The following is a 19,001-nucleotide window of genomic DNA, read 5'->3' on the forward strand; positions in this document are numbered from 1 at the left end:
GGCCACAGGAACAATGAGGGATTTAAGGAATTATTTCGTAAAGAGACACACTAATACACCATCATTTTGAATTTATTGATTTCTTTGAGTTGTTCAAATGCTTTGTTGACATTATACCGCTATGCTAAGATCTATAAGCAAAACCTCATTCCCCCAACTGAGGCTCTTGACACGGAACAGCCAATGCAAGCAGAGACTTTACAGTTAGTAACACTATTTTCTGTTTTTTTTTTTTTTGGCTGCACAGCATGGCTTGCGGGATCTTAGTTCCCCGACCAGGGATCGAACCAGTGCCTCCTGCAGTGGAAGCACAGAGTCCTAACCACTGGACCGCTGGGGAAGCCCCACTAACACTGTTTTCCTAGTATGGCCTAATGGGAAAGAGCATGGGCTCAGAGCCAGTCAGTCTGTGTTCGAATATTGGCTCTACCATTACTGGATGTGTGACCCTGGACAGGCTGCTTAATCTCTCTGAGTCTTATTTTCTTCATCTGTATAATAGAGATAATAATAGTATCTACTTTACAGGGTTGGTGTGAGGAATAAATGAGTTATTTATATATAAAGTGCTTCGAAGAATGCCTGGCTTATAAGTATTCAACACATCAGCTACTGCTTTTATTTGTTAATTAGTTTTAAGTATCTTATCCCAAAGTACACCCCTGGGTTTTAGCAATTAAAATTGTATCAGTTTAAATGAATATGAATATATATGAATATCCTACCTCCTTCTTATCTGTCTACACCCTTCCCTTAGGAAGAGGAAAAACATCCTAAATTGCTTAAAGTGAAAACAATTTCCAGCTCAATGATGGAAATGTAGAACAATAATGAAATGAATAATTGCTGTTCTTGTTAAGACCCACTGTTGTACAATTGTTTTAAAAAGTGCCAACACTCCTGCTCTCCTTATCATTTTAATTTGTTCTAGATTTCATCAGGTTAACCTGACCAAAACAGAGAGAGCACATCAACTCCGAAGACAAAGGCTTAAGGTCATATGATGAGAAAAACATTCAAAGAGAACAAAATTAATATCTCAACTATCTCAATTATTGATGAAAACTTCTAACTGGTAACTATTAAATGTACCATGATAATCAGGTTTACAAAAGTGGAAAATGAGGGAAAAACTAATAAGAACTTTCTTTCTACTTCAAATTTTACTCTGTGGGCAAGGTAGCTATAAGATATAAACTATATCAAGATATGAATATAATATCTGTCAGAGATACTCCCATCAGTGTAACCTACTGGGTCAGGTTTTTCAGAGTTTCTGTTTGGTCAAGCCAGACAGCAGGTTGCAATCCTTGTCTGCCCTGCTTCCTTTTCCTATATTTCTCCTAATAATGAAACCCTGCTTTAAAAGACCTAGGTTTTAACATGGCCTACTTTTCTAAAGCGCTCAGTGTCAAGGGGCAATTCCACAGTGGTCTCATCATCTTTTTCTAAGGAATAAGGATCTTACGTATACTTCAGGACAAACCTCTTGACCACAAACATTTTTAAAAGCTAAATTTACCATGTATTTCCTGTAGAGAGGGTGTCCTGGTTTGGGGCGAGGGGGCAGCACCGGATCTTGATTTTTAAGGACTTGACTCTTGGCTTTTGAGAGTCCAGATGCCAGGTTACTTGGTTTTTTCTGAAGATGCATGTCGGAAGAAGACCGATTAAAAGGCAGTTTTTTATTTGCTGTTCTGGTTGCAGGAAGTTTTGGGGGAGGTGGCCTCTCAGGGGCCCCCCTGGGAGGAGGCTGTCGAGCTGGTATGACTTTTCCATTTACAGGTCTGAAAGTCAATGTGGTAGCTGGGAGTCAGTGTTTGATCGGTAGTAGGTTCTGTTTTGTCCTTTCGTACACACACACACACACACACACACACACACAGCTTTCTGCTAGTGTAAATACCATTTACTGAAACATGCAGGCTATGCTATTTTTTAGCAAATGACTGCTGCATTAAACATTATTATTTGAAGAAATGCCATGATGTTCCAGCTTCCCCTTATCTTGCACTACAGATTGATTAGTTCAAGACAAACAAGCATTTACTATCGTGAGCTCTCTAAGGCCCCATTTGCTCTTAAACACACCATGACTGTTTCAGAAAACTAAGCACTTTCTACCAAAGTCTGAGATGAAAAGCTTACAATAAGATATCAGGTATATGTGATAGAGTCTTGTACATGATTAGAAAAGGTACGTCAAACTCCCCTAATATTCATGTTATAGGAATCATTATTAAAACACTAATTTAGATTAAAGAAAGCTAGTTCTGAAAATGGGACAGGACAATTATTACTTTGAAAGCCTTTCCTTAATCCCTATGATAAAAATAATTTCCAACATAGTAATGTCTTCTGATAACATCACAGTTTTTTGTCTAAATAGCCCTGGAACTCAGGAGGGCTGGTCACCTCTGAGCTCAGGAGGCCTGTCTCCCTTTGGAAATGCCAAAAACCAGGCTGGTTTCTGGTAACAGGGAGAGAGCGAGCGAGTGTGTGTATGTATGTATGTGTGTGTATATGCGCGTGTGTATTCCAGAAGTGGAGTTGTGTTTTAGGTTCAGAAAGGAGTCTTGTTCATTTGTTTGAGGAAAGGTAATAGATATCCATGTGTGTGCTCTGTGAGTTTTTGGATTGCGTTAAAAAAGGAGCAGAGACTCCTACACCTGCTGTCAGAAGCAGACTGTGGGCTAGTGGCCTGGGTGAATTTGTGAGTTAAATGTATCTCTAGAAGAAGATCGAAGGCCAGCAACACTCAGTTTTCGTGATAGAAAAGAGAGTCCAGTCTCGGAGTCATTAGTTTTTCTCTAACTGACTTTTTAGAAGTTTTCCCGTGCTTACTTACCTCGGTGGCAACCTTGGGGGTCCTCGCACAGAACCTCCTGACTGACCAGCATGGTCAGATTCCTGCAAGTATCAGAGAATGATTTTTAGTTAAGATGAATCTGAAACAAGAGCTTTTCAAGAGGAATTATGGACAACTTTTTGGCTGGATCTATAAAGTGGAAATGTAGCTGAGTTACAGAAAGGAGATTAAAAGAGTTTTTTAGTCTTAAGCAATATTAACTCATTTCTCATTCCTAGCTACATTGTCCATGTCACAATGCACGTGAAAACAGAGAGGAAGAGGCCGGGCAGGGAGGGGGGTGTCCTGCTACTGTGGACACCGGCCCAACCAACTGCACTGCATGGTTACACACCCAGCATATTCTGAGGAATTAAGGATGCTGTTTAAATCATGTTGGGTCACACAGCAGCAATTTAAGCAGACACCGTAGGGAATTTTTTAAAAATATGGCATTTATTTATCCCATGACAACATTTAAGATATGCAGTGCTCCTAAGTTTAAACACATAGTAAGTGAGGTGGTGACCGGTTCGTTTTGCTTAGAACAGGCAGATCTCTCATACTGGATGGTTTCCACATTGTGTGGTGGGTTTTGAACTGGACGGAGGTGGAACACAACAGAAGCTTAAGGGGTGGCCTGAAAGGAAGGCATGTGAGGAAGAACAGAAAAGGCCCGAGAAAGCAGAGAGCTTAGCTTGTACCACTACAGCAAAGGGGTTGGATGTGCTGAGAATTCTGTAGGAAAAAGCAAAGGGGGGTAGTGTGAAAAACAAAAGATAGGGAGAGTTGGAATGCTTTGGCTTGAAAGTAGATGAGAGAAATTGGAAGTATGGGGGTCAACAGGAAGATTTCTTCAGAAGGGGTTCAAACTGTGCTAATTAAATAGGCTTTCCGAACATGTTACGGTCCAGGGATTGGGAAATGAGTATAATACATGGAAAACATTTTCAGATATTCTGTTGAATGAGGAGTCAAAGGATCTTAAAGCCAAGACTTCTGTTTCTTAGGGAAAAGTCCTCACTAAATCCTTCTAATTCTGAGTCTCTTTTTTAACCTTTCCTACTTTCTAAGCCCTCACCACTGACCTCCAGGAAATAATATTTCTCCAAGACCACCTGAGAGGGAAAAATGCCAGCTCTTTGAAATTATACTGCCTTTTTTTTTTTTTTAATTTATTTATCTTATTTATTTATTTATTTTTGGCTGTGTTGGGTCTTCGTTGCTGCACACGGGGTTTCTGTAGTTGCGGCGAGCAGGGGCTACTCTTCGTTGCGGTGCGCGGGCTTCTCACTGCAGTGGCTTCTCTTTTTGCGGAGCATGGGCCCTAGGCGCGCGGGCTCAGTAGTTGTGGCTCGCAGGTTCTAGAGCGCAGGCTCAGTAGTTGTGGTGCATGGGCTTAGTTGCTCCACGGCATGTGGGATCTTCCCGGACCAGGGCTCAAACCCGTGTCCGCTGCAGTGGCAGGCGGATTCTTAACCACTGCACCACCAGGGAAACCCATATACTGCCTTTTTTTGTAAAAGAGGTTTAACTATAGCTTGGAAATCTTTGGGCTAATTCAGGCTGTTTTCCCCCTTCTTATCTTACAAATGAGTTAAAACTCTCTTCTATGGTTTTTAATTCAAACTGAATATTTACAAGTTTTCCTTAAATACCAAATGATTAATTGCTAATCACTGCGATCACTTGAATATGTTTCAATGTTTTATAATCCCATTTTGAAAAACAAATTAAGATGCCCTTAAAACTTGGTTTCACTAATGAACTCAGTTAATGTAGTGAGGCAAGTCACCAGCTCATAAACCCTGCAATATTCCAGACTATCATCCATGCCTTATAAGTACACTGTTGCCTATGTGCCCCCTGACAAATACTGCTATGATACTTGAAAAACTCATTTATTTCTTTGGCTGCCTTTAAAATTAAAACAAACAAGCAAAGAGAAAAACACTCTAGCAGATAGGTAGGAACTTTTATAGCTTTCCTCAAAATTACAGTTGTTAGACACCTTAATAATTAAGGGCAGATTTTTTAAAATATAGATATATAAATCTGACATGGAAAGTTATAGATGATGTACTTTAATAAACACATACCATATAATCCAAATCTTGTACCAAATATAGTTTTCTCTGGTTTTACTTTCATGGGAAATCTTAAATATATTTTTAATTTCTCAATTTTCTATAATGAGCAAAAATAAATCAGAAAAAAAGGCAGCACACTCAAATCCCCCGGGACTGTTAGGCACATTTCAAAAGGCACTGCTGCACCTGACACACGTCAAATACTGAGAGCAGGGGCTTGGTTCCTGTAGGAGCCACTGTCTCGTGTTTGCTCAGGTCCAGGTTTGTGTGCAGGTTCTGGTGACAGTCTTTGGCAGATTACTGATTAGGGATTTCCTGCTCTTCAAGAGTCCACACATGAATGGAGCTCCTCTGTACCTGCTTTTTGTAGTTTTTCTCTAGCTCTGACATCCGTGAACTTTGGCTTCTGATGTGTTCGGGTGAGCATTTTAGCTCCAGGTGAAGTTGGTTTTTCGGCTTGTACTGCCCTGCAGATGCCCTCTTTTTGTTCATGTTCTTTGGAATGGTTTCTTATATTCTAATTTCAAAATAATTCCCTGTTTTTTTGTTTGTTTTGTTTTTTTCAAAAAACAGATATTCCTTCCAAAACCACATTCTTGTCTGTTGGAATCACTGAGCAGCCTCTGAAGATGTGCTTTCTCTTTTTTCTCCAAGAACTGGTACCACTTCTCATGTCCTGAATTCATTAGCCATCTCCTGTGCTGCGGCTGTGACTCCTTCCACCTTCTGGACAGCGTCCCCTGACTCTCCTCTGGCACCGGCTGGCACCCGCCTCGCGGGAGGCTCTGGGAGCCTTGGGTTTCCACAGAAGCGTCTGCTCCTGCTGACAGAACAGCTCCAGTGGCTCCTGATGTTCCTCACCCTGGATTCCCTCATCGTTTAAGCGAAGAAAGTGAGATTCTGCAGCTACAGCCACCTTGTCCTGAGATGGAAAGTTCCTCGGCACTCAAGGCAGGAGAAATAGTCAAGGGTCTTTGTCCTGTGCCTCGTCAGAAGACACAACTTTCAAAGACCATCCCTTTCCTCATGGGTCATCACAGCGGCGAAGCACTCTTTCTAGAGACCCTCCCCAACACCTGAAGCCTTTCTGGCCTCTGATCTAAAATTCACTCAGTGGATTATGACTGAACGCCTCTAAGTCAGAATCCCGCCCAGGCGGAACGACACGGCAGCGCCGCGGGAGCCTCGGTTGGCCTCGGAGAGCCGGTCCCCCGCCGTCCCCACCGGCGGGCCGCCGCCCGCGTCCCCCAGGGCGCGGCGCGGCGCGCCCCGCCGTGCGTCGGGACCGGGGTCCGGTGCGGAGAGCCCTTCGTCCTGGGACACGGGGTGCGGCCGGAAAGGCGGCCGCCCCCTCGCCCGTCACGCACCGCACGTTCGTGGGGAACCTGGTGCTAAACCATTCGTAGACGACCTGCTTCTGGGTCGGGGTTTCGTACATAGCAGAGCAGCTCCCTCGCTGCGATCTATTGAAAGTCAGCCCTCGACACAAGGGTTAAAAAAAAAAAAAAAAAAAAAAAAGAAATAAAATTCACTCAGTAATTGTAATTCTCAAAACCAAAGGAATTTCTCAGGCATAGTTTTGACTTTTGGGCCCTGGAAATCTAAGTGCATGACTTCAGCCAAATCATTTAACTTGTGGTCTTTTTCTCTCCTCTTCTTCCTTCAGACCCAGTGTGTCTATTAGGGTATGTATTCATTACAGTACAGCACAGAGTGCTTTGACCGCGCCCCCCTCCGGCCCCCACCCTTTGTAAACAGCGCAGGACAGGATTTCCCTCATGTTGTTCATGTGAGATACAAACAGTTATGAATAGGGTCCCTCTCCAGATGGCTTGGTTTATTCTAACTTACTTTCCATGTTTTTTTCTAAAATGTTGGAGTTGCTTTGTGGACTGCTTAACACCAAATGGAATAATACTTAATATTTTAATAGAGCTTTATGGGTTTCCAAAGCCCATGAGGTGACTCAGTGAATGCTGTGTATGCCTACTCATCAGCCTCTCATTCTTCTTTACAACCCTTTAGAGTAGAAGCCAGTAACCCTCTCAAGTAACTTTTCCTCCGTGGAAATTTGGGATTTTCCCATTCAACAATAGTATGGTAGGAGCCCTATCATCCTCTTTTGGGTCGTCTTGGCCCAGTTTTTTTTCAATTTTTTTGGCTCTGCTGCACGGCATGTGGGATCTTAGTTCCCTGACCAGGGATCAAACCCGCACCCCCTGCACTGGAAGCGTGGAGTCTTAACCACCGGACTGCCACGGAAGTTCCTAGCCCAGTTTTAGTAAAAATTTATTACCAAGTACTTTGAAATGTAAGTGATCACTAAATTTTAATTCAGCCTACAGAAAAATCTCATTAACTTGACATTGGCTAATTCAATTTAATGTCTCCTTCAAAGAAATTTCTCTTCACTAGATGATTAGATGGGTTTGCATGTATAATAGCATAGTTAATGCACAAATATAAAACTATTATGAAGTTTGAACTGAAAATTTGGCTCAAAGACTTTAAGAACTGGTTTCTTTTGAAACAAACCTTAAAGATAATCTATCATATGGGAATTTCAAAAAGTATGGAAAAACAGTATTGAGGTTGAAATTAAAAAAGAAACTTTTACCACCATCTGTTAACAAGTACATGATAAAGCACTACTTTTTAAATTTAAAAAATGCTTCTCTCCTAAATTTCAGATGAACAAATTCTTATGATAATTATCTTAAAATTATGTCACTAAGTCAGTATTTTATTTTATTTTATTTTTTTAAAGATCTATTTATTATTTATTTATTTTATTTATTTTTGGCTGCATTGGGTCTTAGTTGCGGCACGCAGGATCTTCATTGAGGCATGCGGATCTTTTGTTGCGGCTCACGGGCTTCTCTCTAGTTGAGGTGTGCGGGTTTTCTTTTCTCTAGTTGTGGCATGCAGGCTCCAGGGAGCATGGGCTCTGCAGTTGTGGCGCGCGGGTTCCAGGGCGCGTGGACTCTGTAGTTTGAGGCACACGGGCTCTGGTTGAGGCGCGCAGGCTCAGTAGTTGTGGTGCGCGGGCTTAGTCGCCCCGCACGTGGCATGTGGGATCTTAGTGCCCTGACCAGGGATTAAACCCACGTCCCCTGCGTTGTAAGGCGGATTCTTTACCACTGGACCACCAGGAAAGTCCCTAATTTGGTATTTTAAATAAAACCTGATAATTGAACTAAATCTGTTTCCACAAAAATTAAAGGTTTTTAGAGATTTTCAATAACTTCCTCATTATTAATGCTATTTAAAAGAATGCCATAATATTGGTATAGGGCAAATTATTTTATGATGAAGTACAATGAATTAGCCTAATTCTTTTATTCTATAGGCATTTAAAAAATATTAAATAAGTACATGGAGCTTAGAAATTGGTTTTATCTGGCCAATAGTAAAATAATTTAGACATCAGCTGATTACTTAAAATTAGCGCATAGCTTAGTCTTCAACCTAAGATTACCTATAATGACCACTTACCAAGTTTCTAGTTCTGTCAGCATTACCGAGTTTTCCGGATACTGTGCTGAAGGTGTTTCCAATAGGTTTTTCAGTAGGGAGAGGAGGTGGGCTTTGTGGATCCTCCTCATGTGAACCTGGAAAAATAGCAGTAATTAATTAATCAATAATTTCTAGTCTTCGGGGGTTTCAAGGGATGAAATGATTACAGCTTGGTTCCCTATTAGGAAAATGGCTATTGTAAAAGATCCACACAAAGAATGGATAGCTAAGCAAATGAGAAAGATCTTCTGGCAAACCTCAGAAAATTGATGAGTTAGTAGGCATCAGTTAATTTTACCAAATGTTTTATAGAGATTAAAAATAATACTAAATAATTACAACAGCAAGCCAGCATTTGTTGAGAACCTTCTATGGGCCACACATTAAGTTAAGGCACTTTATTCATGTACATTTCTCCAAACCAGCCTCAATCTAAGTGCTAGATCTGTTGAGTCTACTAGCTAGTAGCCACACGTGGCAATTTAAACTTAAATCTTAATTAAAATAAAATAAAATTAAAATTTCAGTCCCTCAGTTGCATTAGCCACATTTCAAGTGCTCAGTAGCCACATGTGGCTATTGGCTACCATATTGGACAGCACTATACTAGATAATATCCTACCCATTTTACAGATGAAGAAACTGAAGCTGAGAAGAAAATAAATGAGCTAGTCAGGTCTTAATGCTAGTAATGGTCAGATGGGTTTGAAACCAAAAGCCTGTACTCATTTTAGTAAGGCATGCTGCTTCCTAATAGGTAGTGTATCCAACCCTCCCCCATCCAAATAATTAAATGTGTTTTCTAATATATTAGCTCCAGATTAATGGGCTTAATTGCTCCCATTTTAACAAGCAATATCTTTACATCCAAACTACATCCTTAACCCAGAGATAGTGCACTCCCAACTTATTTTAAAAAGAAAACAAAGATGACCAGATTTAATTAGTGACAGCTAATTAAAATCTGTGTGCAAAACACTTGGAGAGAGGATGACTGTAACATACTAACGGAGGCTAAAGCCACCTTTTACTGGTTTGGGCATTTAAAGGAGATAGGAATTTTTCCCATTCAAATGAACACTCTCTGCTTCCATTTCACATGAAAAACCTATAACAAAACAAGAGGATGATTTGTCAGGTTTCCTGTTTTATCCACAGACAGGAAAACACTCTCAAAAGGGGAAAAATACCCAGGCCAGCTCCTAGGAAAACAATGATTTAGAGACAGACGAGTGTTCTTAGTTGAGAGGCAGTGCTGCGCGGGGAATTAAGACGCACACAGGGACGGTCCAACTCAGTCGCCATCTTGAAGATTTTCTCTGTGCTGCAGTTTCCTTACTGAAGGTCACAAAGCAGTAAGAATATGAAAGCAGAGAGGAGATAGCTTATGGGAAGGAAGGGACATAGTAATTATCTGGTGTGGGTATGTGGGAGAGGTGGAGATTTTCAATTTCAAACTATGTGGTCAGCGGAGTGCTCAGTGAGAAAAGTGGCATTTGAGCAAAGACCTGAAGGAACAGTGAAGGAGGGAGCCATGCAGAGATCTGGGGAAAGGACATCCTAGTCAGAAGAAACAGGTCCCCAGAGGAAGAAGCCGACAGGTTCAGAGCAAGGAGTTTTGCACCACAAAGCTGTTCCTTTCTTTTCTTGTCCATTCCAAGTTCTTTGGACACCAAAAGTCTTATTTTTTTTTTCCTCCACAGCAATATATGCATTGATTAATAATTGTAATAATAAAATTCAGGGGAACTGGTTTTTGATATAAATAGAATGAATTCTCTAGGAACTGGCACTTCAGTTCTCTCACATATAGCAGTACAGAACTCAGCTTTCTAATAGTTACTGGAGGTTTGTCAGGATAATAAATAAAGGTGCTTTCTCAATATACCCTTCTCAGGATTTCAGGACTATTAATCCAATTTATAAGTGTGTAGAAAAGAGTAAACATAGCAGGCCTGAGTTACAAGGTTGGTCCTTGCTGGCACCTAGGAACTTGGATTTCGGGAAGCTTCGCACCATTTCTAGAACTGATAAAACAAAAGAATATGGTGTATGCTGAACACCTGCTTTCCTTCTGGGAAATCTGGCATTTTGGTACATGCCATAATTCCTAGAGGTGTCCATGTAACCAGCCCCCAACAAAAACCCTGGGTACTGAGTCTCTAATGAGCTTCCCTGATTGACGTTTCACATCTGAGTGGAGTTAGGTACACCCTGTGTGACTCTACTGGGAGAGGACTCCTAGAAACTTGTGCTGGTTTCCTCCAGACTTTGCCCCGGGCACCTTTTTCCTTTGCTGATTTTGCTTCGCATACTTTTGCTATAATACATCACAGCCACGAATACAACTACATGCTAAATCCTGTGAGTCCTCCTAGCAAATCATCAAACACGGGGATCTGGGGGACGCTGACACAACAGCAGAATACATTTAAATGTAAAAGTTGTATTACTTAAAGCCACATGAGCTTCAGGTAATATTTATTATCATTCTATCTCACGTAGCTTATTAAAATCCCAAATACTTTTAACAAGGTAACAGTGAGCAGGCCGACAACCCTATGAGCTGTCCTGTCACTGATCTGTGGGCTATATAATGCTGTCAAAAGGAACGTACGACCAGTTCTTCAGCCTAACACTACCATATAAGCTCCTAAGAAGCGAGAACCCACTAGGATTTGGTACCTTTGACTTTCTCTCCTCCTCATTCTTCATAGAAACTCCGTTCAATCTTCTCACTACTTGGCTTAGAGCCATCAGTTAATAAAACCATCAAGAGACAAAAACCAATATGATTCTTCTAGGTAGTATTTTATAGAGAAGCCAAACCCCTAAACTAAGTTGGATGGCATTCCAGGGTATGCCTGCAGTGTAACCCTGGGATGCTGCAGGTGAAGGACTGGGACACTTGCTCTGCTGTTGGCAGGAATGGAGTGGCAGAATCTCGTTAGACAAAGGCAAGGATGCAACTGGGCTATGCAAAAGCACTAAAGGAAATGAAAGGAAAGCAGAGGCTCACAGAGAAAGCTGTGTGATCACCCAGGAACTGCTCTGGAAACCACTGTATGTGCATTCACGTGCACACATACTCACGCTTTTTCTAATCGCTAGGGCCTAAGGTAAACAGTTCTGGCCCTCTTGGCTTCTCTCTTATGATAATATCAGATGTATCTGCAGTACTTATTAAAAAAAATTCATCCAAAATTTCATTTATTGTAACACTGAAAAATCAAGTAAGGAAGTGTATCAAAACGTAGTGTTATACTAATTAAAATAATATTTTTATACACAGTTATGTTTTTATAACTCTTGGTTACTCCTCTTCAGACAATTCACACATAGCTATATTTAGACTATGCTTACTGGAATAATACACTCCTGACAGACATATACAACTATATTTGCTATCAGTTTCAAAACTTTCCTACCAGATCATTACTACTAGCACTAACATACGATATTACAATTACTCTGAGTTTCAGCCTCCCTCTATTCTCTCTGTCTAAGACAATGTTAAAGAGAAGTAAAAACCAAATTTACTGTACTGGACTTCCCTGGTGGCACAGTGGTTAAGAATCTGCCTGCCAATGCAGGGGGACATGGGTTCGAGCCCTGGCCCGGGAAGATCCCACATGCCGCGGAGCAACTAAGCCCATGTGCTACAACAACTGAGCCTGCGCTCTAGAGCCCGCGTGCCACAACTACTGAGCCCGTGTGCTGCAATACTGAAGCCCGCATGCTCTAGGGCCCATGTGCCAGAACTACTGAGTCTGCACGCCTAGAGCTCTTGCTCTGCAACAAGAGAAGTCACTGCAATGAGAAGTCACTGCAATGAGAAGTCACTGCAATGAGAAGAGTAGCGCCGCAATGAAGAGTAGCCCCCGCTCGCCACAACTAGAAAAAGCCTGCATGCAGCAACAAAGACCCAATGCAGCCAAAAATGAATTAAAAAAATATAAAAAATAAAAAATAAACAAATTTGCTGTACTAATTGTCTAAAGAATTATGAGAAAACAACTTGCTTTTAAACGTTCTCGAGGGGAGGACCTTCAAGATGGCGGAGGAGTAAGACGTGGAGATCGCCTTCCTCCCCACAAATACATCAGAAATACATCTACATGTGGAACAACTCCTACAGAACACCTACTGAACGCTGGCAGAAGACCTAAGACTTCCCAAAAGGCAAAAACTCCCCACGTACCTGGGTAGGGCAAAAGAAAAAAGAAAAAACAGAGACAAAATAATAGGGATGGGACCCACACATCTGGGAGGGAGCTGTGAAGGAGGAAAAGTTTCCACACACTAGGAAGCCTCTTCACTAGTGGAGATGAGGGGTGTGGCGGGGGTGAAGCTTCAGAGCTATGGAGGAGAGCGCAGCCACAGGGGTGCAGAGGGCAAAGCGGAGAGATTCCCTCATAGGGAATGGGTGCCGACCAGCACTCACCAGCCCGAGAGGCTTGTCTGCTCACCCGCTGCGGCGGATGGGGGCTGGGAGCTGAGGCTCGGGCTTCCAAGGTCAGATCCCAGGGAGAGGACTGGGGTTGGCTGCATGAACACAGCCTGAAGGGGGCTAGTGTGCCACAGCTAGCTGGGAGGGAGTCCGGGAAAACGTCTGGAACTCCCTAAGAGGCAAGAGACCATTGTTTCGGGGTGTGCAAGGAGAGGGGATTCAGAGCACCGCCTAATCGAGCTCCAGAGACGGGCACAAGCCGCGGCTATCAGCGCGGACCCCAGAGACGGGCATGAGACGCTAAGGCTGCTGCTGCAGCCACCAAGAAGCCTATGTGCAAGCACAGGTCACTATCCACATGTCCACTCCTGGGAGCCTGTGCAGCCTGCCCCTGCCAGGGTCCCGTGATCCAGGGACAACTTCCCGGGGAGAATGCACGGTGCGCCTCAGGCTGTTGCAACGTCACGCCAGCCTCTGCTGCCACAGGCTCGCCCCGCATTCCGTACCCCTCCCTCCCCCCCGCCTGAGTGAGCCAGAGCCCCCTAATCAGCTGCTACTTTAACCCCGTCCTGTCTGGGCAGGAAACAGACGCCCTCAGGCGACCTACACACAGAGGCAGGGCCAAATCCAAAGCTGAACCCCAGGAGCTGTGCGAACAAAGAAGAGAAAGGGAAATCTCTCCCAGCAGCCCCAGGAGCAGGGGATTAAATCTCCACAATCAACTTGATGGACCTGCATCTGTGGAATACCTGAATAGACAACGAATCATCCCAAAATTGAGGCAGGGGACTCTGGGAGCAACTGTAGACTTGGGGTTTGCTATCTGAATCTAATTTGTTTCTGGTTTTAGATTTATCTCAGTTTAGTATTTAGAGCTTATTATCATTGGTAGATGTGTTTATTGATTTGGTTGCTCCCTTCCTTTTTTTTTCTTTTATATATATATATATATATATATATATATATATATATATATATATATATATATATATATATATATATATATATATATATATATATATATACATATTTTCCTTTTTTGCTTTTTGTGAGTGTGTATGTGTATGCTTCTTTGTGTGATTTTGTCTGTATAGCTTTGCTTTTACCATTTGTCCTAGGGTTCTGTCTGTCCGTTTTTTTCTTTGTTTGTTTGTTTTGTTGGGTTTTTTTTAGTATAGTTTTTAGCACTTGTTATCATTGGTGGATTTGTTTATTGGTTTGCTTGCTCTCTTCTTTCTTTCTTTTTTTATTACTTTTTAATTTTTAATAATTTTTTAATTTTAATAACTTCATTTTATTTATTTATTTATTTATTTATTCTTTCTTTCTTTTTCTCCCTTTATTTCTGAGCTGTGTGGCTGACAAGGTCTTGGTGCTCCGGCCGGGTGTCAGGCCTGAGCCTCTTAGGTGGGAGAGCCGAGATCAGGACATTGGTCCACCAGAGACCTCCCAGCTCCACATAATATCAAACGGCAAAAGCTCTCCCAGAGATCTCCATCTCAACACTAAGACCCAGCTCCACTCAACGACCAGCAAGCTACAGTGCTGGACACCCCATGCCAAACAACTAGCAAAAGAGGAACACAACCCCACCCATTAGCAGAGAAGCTGCCTAAAAGCATAATAAGGTCACAGACACCCCAAAACACACTACTGGACGCGGCCCTGCCCACCAGAAAGACAAGATTCAGCTTCACCCACCAGAACACAGGCACTAGTCCCTTCCACCAGGAAGCCTACACAACCCACTGAACCAATCTTACCCACTGGGGGCAGACACCAAAAACAACAGGAACTATGAACCTGCAGCCTGCAAAAAGCAGACCTGAAATGCAGTAAGTTAAGCAAAATGAGAAGACAGAGAAATACACAGCAGATGAAGGAGCAAAGTAAAAACCCAGAGACCAAACAAATAAGAGGAACTAGGCAGTCTACCTGAAAAAGAATTCAGAGTAATGATAGTAAAGATGATCCAAAATCTTGGAAATAGAATGGAGAAAATACAAGAAACGTTTAACAAGGACCTAGAAGAACTAAAGAGCAAACAAACAATGATGAACAACACAATAAATGAAATTAAAAATTCTCTAGAAGGAATCAATAGCAGAATAACTGAGGCAGAAGAATGGATAAGTGACCTGGAAGATAAAAGAGTGGAAGTAACTACCACAGAGCAGAATAACGAAAAAAGAATGAAAAGAATTGAGAACAGTCTCAGAGACCTCTGGGACAATATTGAAAGCACCAACATTCAAATTATAGGGGTCCCAGAAGAAGAAGAGAAAAAGAAAGGGACTGAGAAAATATTTGAAGAGATTATAGTTGAAAACTTCCCTAATGTGGGAAAGGAAATAGTCAAGTCCAGGAAGCACAGAGAGTCCCATACAGGATAAATCCAAGGAGAAACACACCAAGACACATATTAATCAAACTATCAAAAATTAAATACAACGAAAAAAAATATTAAAAGCAGCAAGGGAAAAGCAACAAGTAACATACAAGGGAATCCCCATAAGGATTCAGCTGATTGCTCAGCAGATTTCTCAGCAGAAACTCTGCAGGCCAGAAGGGTGTGGCAGGACATATTTAAAGTGATGAAAGGGAAAAACCTACAACCAAGATTACTCTACCCAGCAAGGATCTCATTCAGATTCAGTGGAGAAATTAAAACCTTTACAGACTAGCAAAAGTTAAGAGAATTCAGCACCACCAAACCAGCTTTACAACAAATGCTAAAGGAACTTCTCTAGGCAGCAAACACAAGAGAGGGGAAAGGCCTACAATAACAAACCCAGAACAATTAAGAAAATGGTAATAGGAACATACATATCTATATTACCTTAAATGTAAATGGATTAAATGCTCCAACCAAAAGACATAGACTGGCTGAATGGATACAAAAACAAGACCTGTATATATGCTGTCTACAGGAGACCCACTTCAGACCTGGGGACACATACAGACTGAAAGTGAGGGGATGGAAAAAGATATTCTATGCAAATGGAAATCAAAAGAAAGCTTGAGTAGCAATTCTCATACCAGGCAAAATAGATGTTTAAATAAAGACTATAACAAGAGACAAAGGAGGACACTACATAATGATCAAGGGATAAATCCAAGAAGAAGACCTAGCAATTGTAAATATTTATGCACCCAACACAGGAGCACCTCAATACATAAGGCAAATGCTAACAGCCATAAAACGGGAAATCGACAGTAACACAATCATAGTAGGGGACTTTAACACCCCACTTTCACCAATGGACAGATCACCCAAAATGAAAATAAATAAGGAAACACAGGGCTTTCCTGGTGGTGCAGTGGTTGAGAATCTGCCTGCCAATGCAGGGGAAACGGGTTTGAGACCTGTTCTGGGAAGATCCCACATGCCGCGGAGCAACTAGGCCCGTGAGCCACAACTACTGAGCCTGCGCGTCTGGAGCCTGTGCTCCCAACAAGAGAGGCTGCGATAGTGAGAGGCCCGTGCACCGCGATGAAGAGTGCCCCTGCTTGCCGCAACTAGAGAAAGCCCTTGCACAGAAACGAAGACCCAACACAGCCCAAAAAAAAAAAAAAAAAAAGAAAGGAAACACAAGCTTTAAATGATACATTAAACAAGACAGACTTTATTGATATTTACAGGACATTCCATCCAAAAACAACAGAATACGCTTTCTTCTGCTCATGGAACATTCTCCAGGATAGACCATATCTTGGGTCACAAATCAAGGATTGGTAAATTTAAGAATATTGAAATCATATCAAGTATCTTTTCTGACCACTATGCTATGAGACTAGATATCAATTACAGGAAAAAATCTGTAAAAAATACAAACACATGGAGGCTAAACATTACACTACTAAATAACCAAGAGATCACTGAAGAAATCAAAGAGGAAATCAAAAAATACCTAGAAACAAATGACAATGAAAACATGACGACCCAAAACCTATGGGATGCAACAAAAGCAGTTCTAAGAAGGAGGTTATTACAATACAATCCTACCTCAAGAAACAAGAAACATCTCAAATAAACAACCTAACCTCACACTAAAGCAATTAGAGAAAGAAGAACAAAAACCCCCCAAAGTTAGCAGAAGGAAAGAAATCATAAAGATCAGATCAGAAATAACTGAAAAAGAAATGAGGGAAATGATAGCAAAGATCAAGAAAACTAAAAGCTGGTTCTTTGAGAAGATAAACAAAATTGATAAACTATTAGCCAGACTCATCAAGAAAAAAAGGGAGAAGACTCAAATCAATAGAATTAGAAATGAAAAAGGAGAAGTGACAACTGACACTGCAGAAATACAAAGGATCATTAGAGATTACTACAAGCAACTATATGCCAATAAAATGGACAACCTGGAAGAAATGGACAAATTCTTAGAGAAGCACAACCTTCCAAGACTGAACCAGGAAGAAATAGAAAATATAAACAGACCAATCACAAGCACTGAAATTGAAACTGTGATTAAAAATCTTCCAACAAAGAAAAGCCCAGGACCAGAAGGATTCACAGGCGAATTCTATCAAACATTTAGAGAAGAGCTAACACCTATCCTTCTCAAACTCTTCCAAAATATAGCCGAGGAAAGAACACTCCCAAACTCATTCTATGAGGCCACCATCACCCTGATAACAAAATCAGACAAAGATGTCACCAAAAAAGAAAACTACACGCTAATATAATTGATGAACATAGATGCAAAAATCCTTAACAAAATACTAGTAAACAGAATCCAGCAGCACATTAAAAGGATCATACACTATGATCAAGTGGGGTTTATCCCAGGAACACAAGGATTCTTCAATATACGCAAATCAATCAATGTGATAAACCATATTAACAAATTGAAGGAGAAAAACCATATGATCATCTCAATAGATACAGAAAAAGCTTTCGACAAAATTCAACAACAATTTATGATAAAAACCTGCCAGAAAATGGGCATAGAGGAAACTTACCTCAACATAATAAAGGCCAGATGACAAACCCACAGCCAACATTGTTCTCAGTGGTGAAAACTGAAACCATTTCTACTAAGATAAGGAACAAGACAAGGTTGCCCACTCTCACCACTATTATTCAACATAGTTTTGGAAGTTATAGCCACAGCAATCAGAGAAGAAAAAGAAATAAAAGGAATCCAAATCAGAAAAGAAGAAGTAAAGCTGTCACTGTTTGCAGATGACAGGATAGTATACATAGAGAATCCTAAAGATGCCACCAGAAAACTACTAGAGCTAATCAACGAATTTGGTAAAGTAGTAAGATACAAAATTAATACACAGAAATCTCTTGCATTCCTATACACTAATGATGAAAAATCTGAAAGAGAAATTAATGAAACACTCCCATTTACCACTGCAACAAAAAGAATAAAATACCTCGGAATAAACCTACCTAAGGAGACAAAAGACCTGTATGCAGAAAATTATAAGACACTGATGAAAGAAATTAAAGATGATACAAATAGGTGGAGAGATATACCATGTTCTTGGATTGGAAGAATCAACATTGTGAAAATGACTCTACTACCCAAAGCTATCTACAGATTCAATGCAATCCCTATCAAACTACCACTGGCATTTTTCACAGAACTAGAATAAAAAATTTCACAATTTGTATGGAAACACAAAAGACCCTGAATAGCCAAAGCAATCTTGAGAAAGAAAAACGAAGCTGGAGGAATCAGGCTCCCTGACTTCAGACTATACTACAGAGCTACAGTCATCAAGACAGTATGCTATTGGCACAAAAACAGAAATACAGATCAGTGGAACAGGATAGAAAGCCCAGAGATAAACCCATGCACATATGGTCACCTTATCTTTGATAAAGGAGGCAAGAATATACAATGGAGAATAAGTCATGCTGGGAAAACTGGACAGCTACATGTAAAAGAATGAAATTAGAACACTCCCTAATGCCATACACAAAAATAAACTCAAAATGGATTAAAGACCTAAATGTAAGGCCAGACACTATAAAACTCTTAGAGGAAAACATAGGCAGAACACTCTATGACATAAATCACAGCACGATCCTTTTTGACCCACCCCCTAGAGAAATGGAAATAAAAATAAAAGTAAA

At 41.1% G+C, this 19,001-nt stretch overlaps 1 protein-coding gene across 12 annotated transcripts in view; it reads right to left on the bottom strand.

The window, feature by feature from the left end:
• Positions 1-19,001, bottom strand: part of SH3D19 (SH3 domain containing 19) — a 179,475-nt gene that overhangs the window by 21,953 nt on the left and 138,521 nt on the right. For all 12 annotated transcript variants that reach the window (XM_068542612.1, XM_068542615.1, XM_068542613.1 and 9 more), the window contains 3 exons: positions 8,434-8,549; positions 2,849-2,910; positions 1,523-1,787 (listed from right to left, as the gene is read on the bottom strand). In XM_068542612.1, the coding sequence (XP_068398713.1) occupies positions 1,523-1,787; positions 2,849-2,910; positions 8,434-8,549 (443 nt within the window). The remainder of the gene's footprint in view (positions 1-1,522; positions 1,788-2,848; positions 2,911-8,433; positions 8,550-19,001) is intronic.

Source organism: Eschrichtius robustus, chromosome 4 (genome assembly GCF_028021215.1).
Source record: "Eschrichtius robustus isolate mEscRob2 chromosome 4, mEscRob2.pri, whole genome shotgun sequence".
In the NCBI taxonomy this organism is placed as follows: Eukaryota; Metazoa; Chordata; class Mammalia; order Artiodactyla; family Eschrichtiidae; genus Eschrichtius; species Eschrichtius robustus.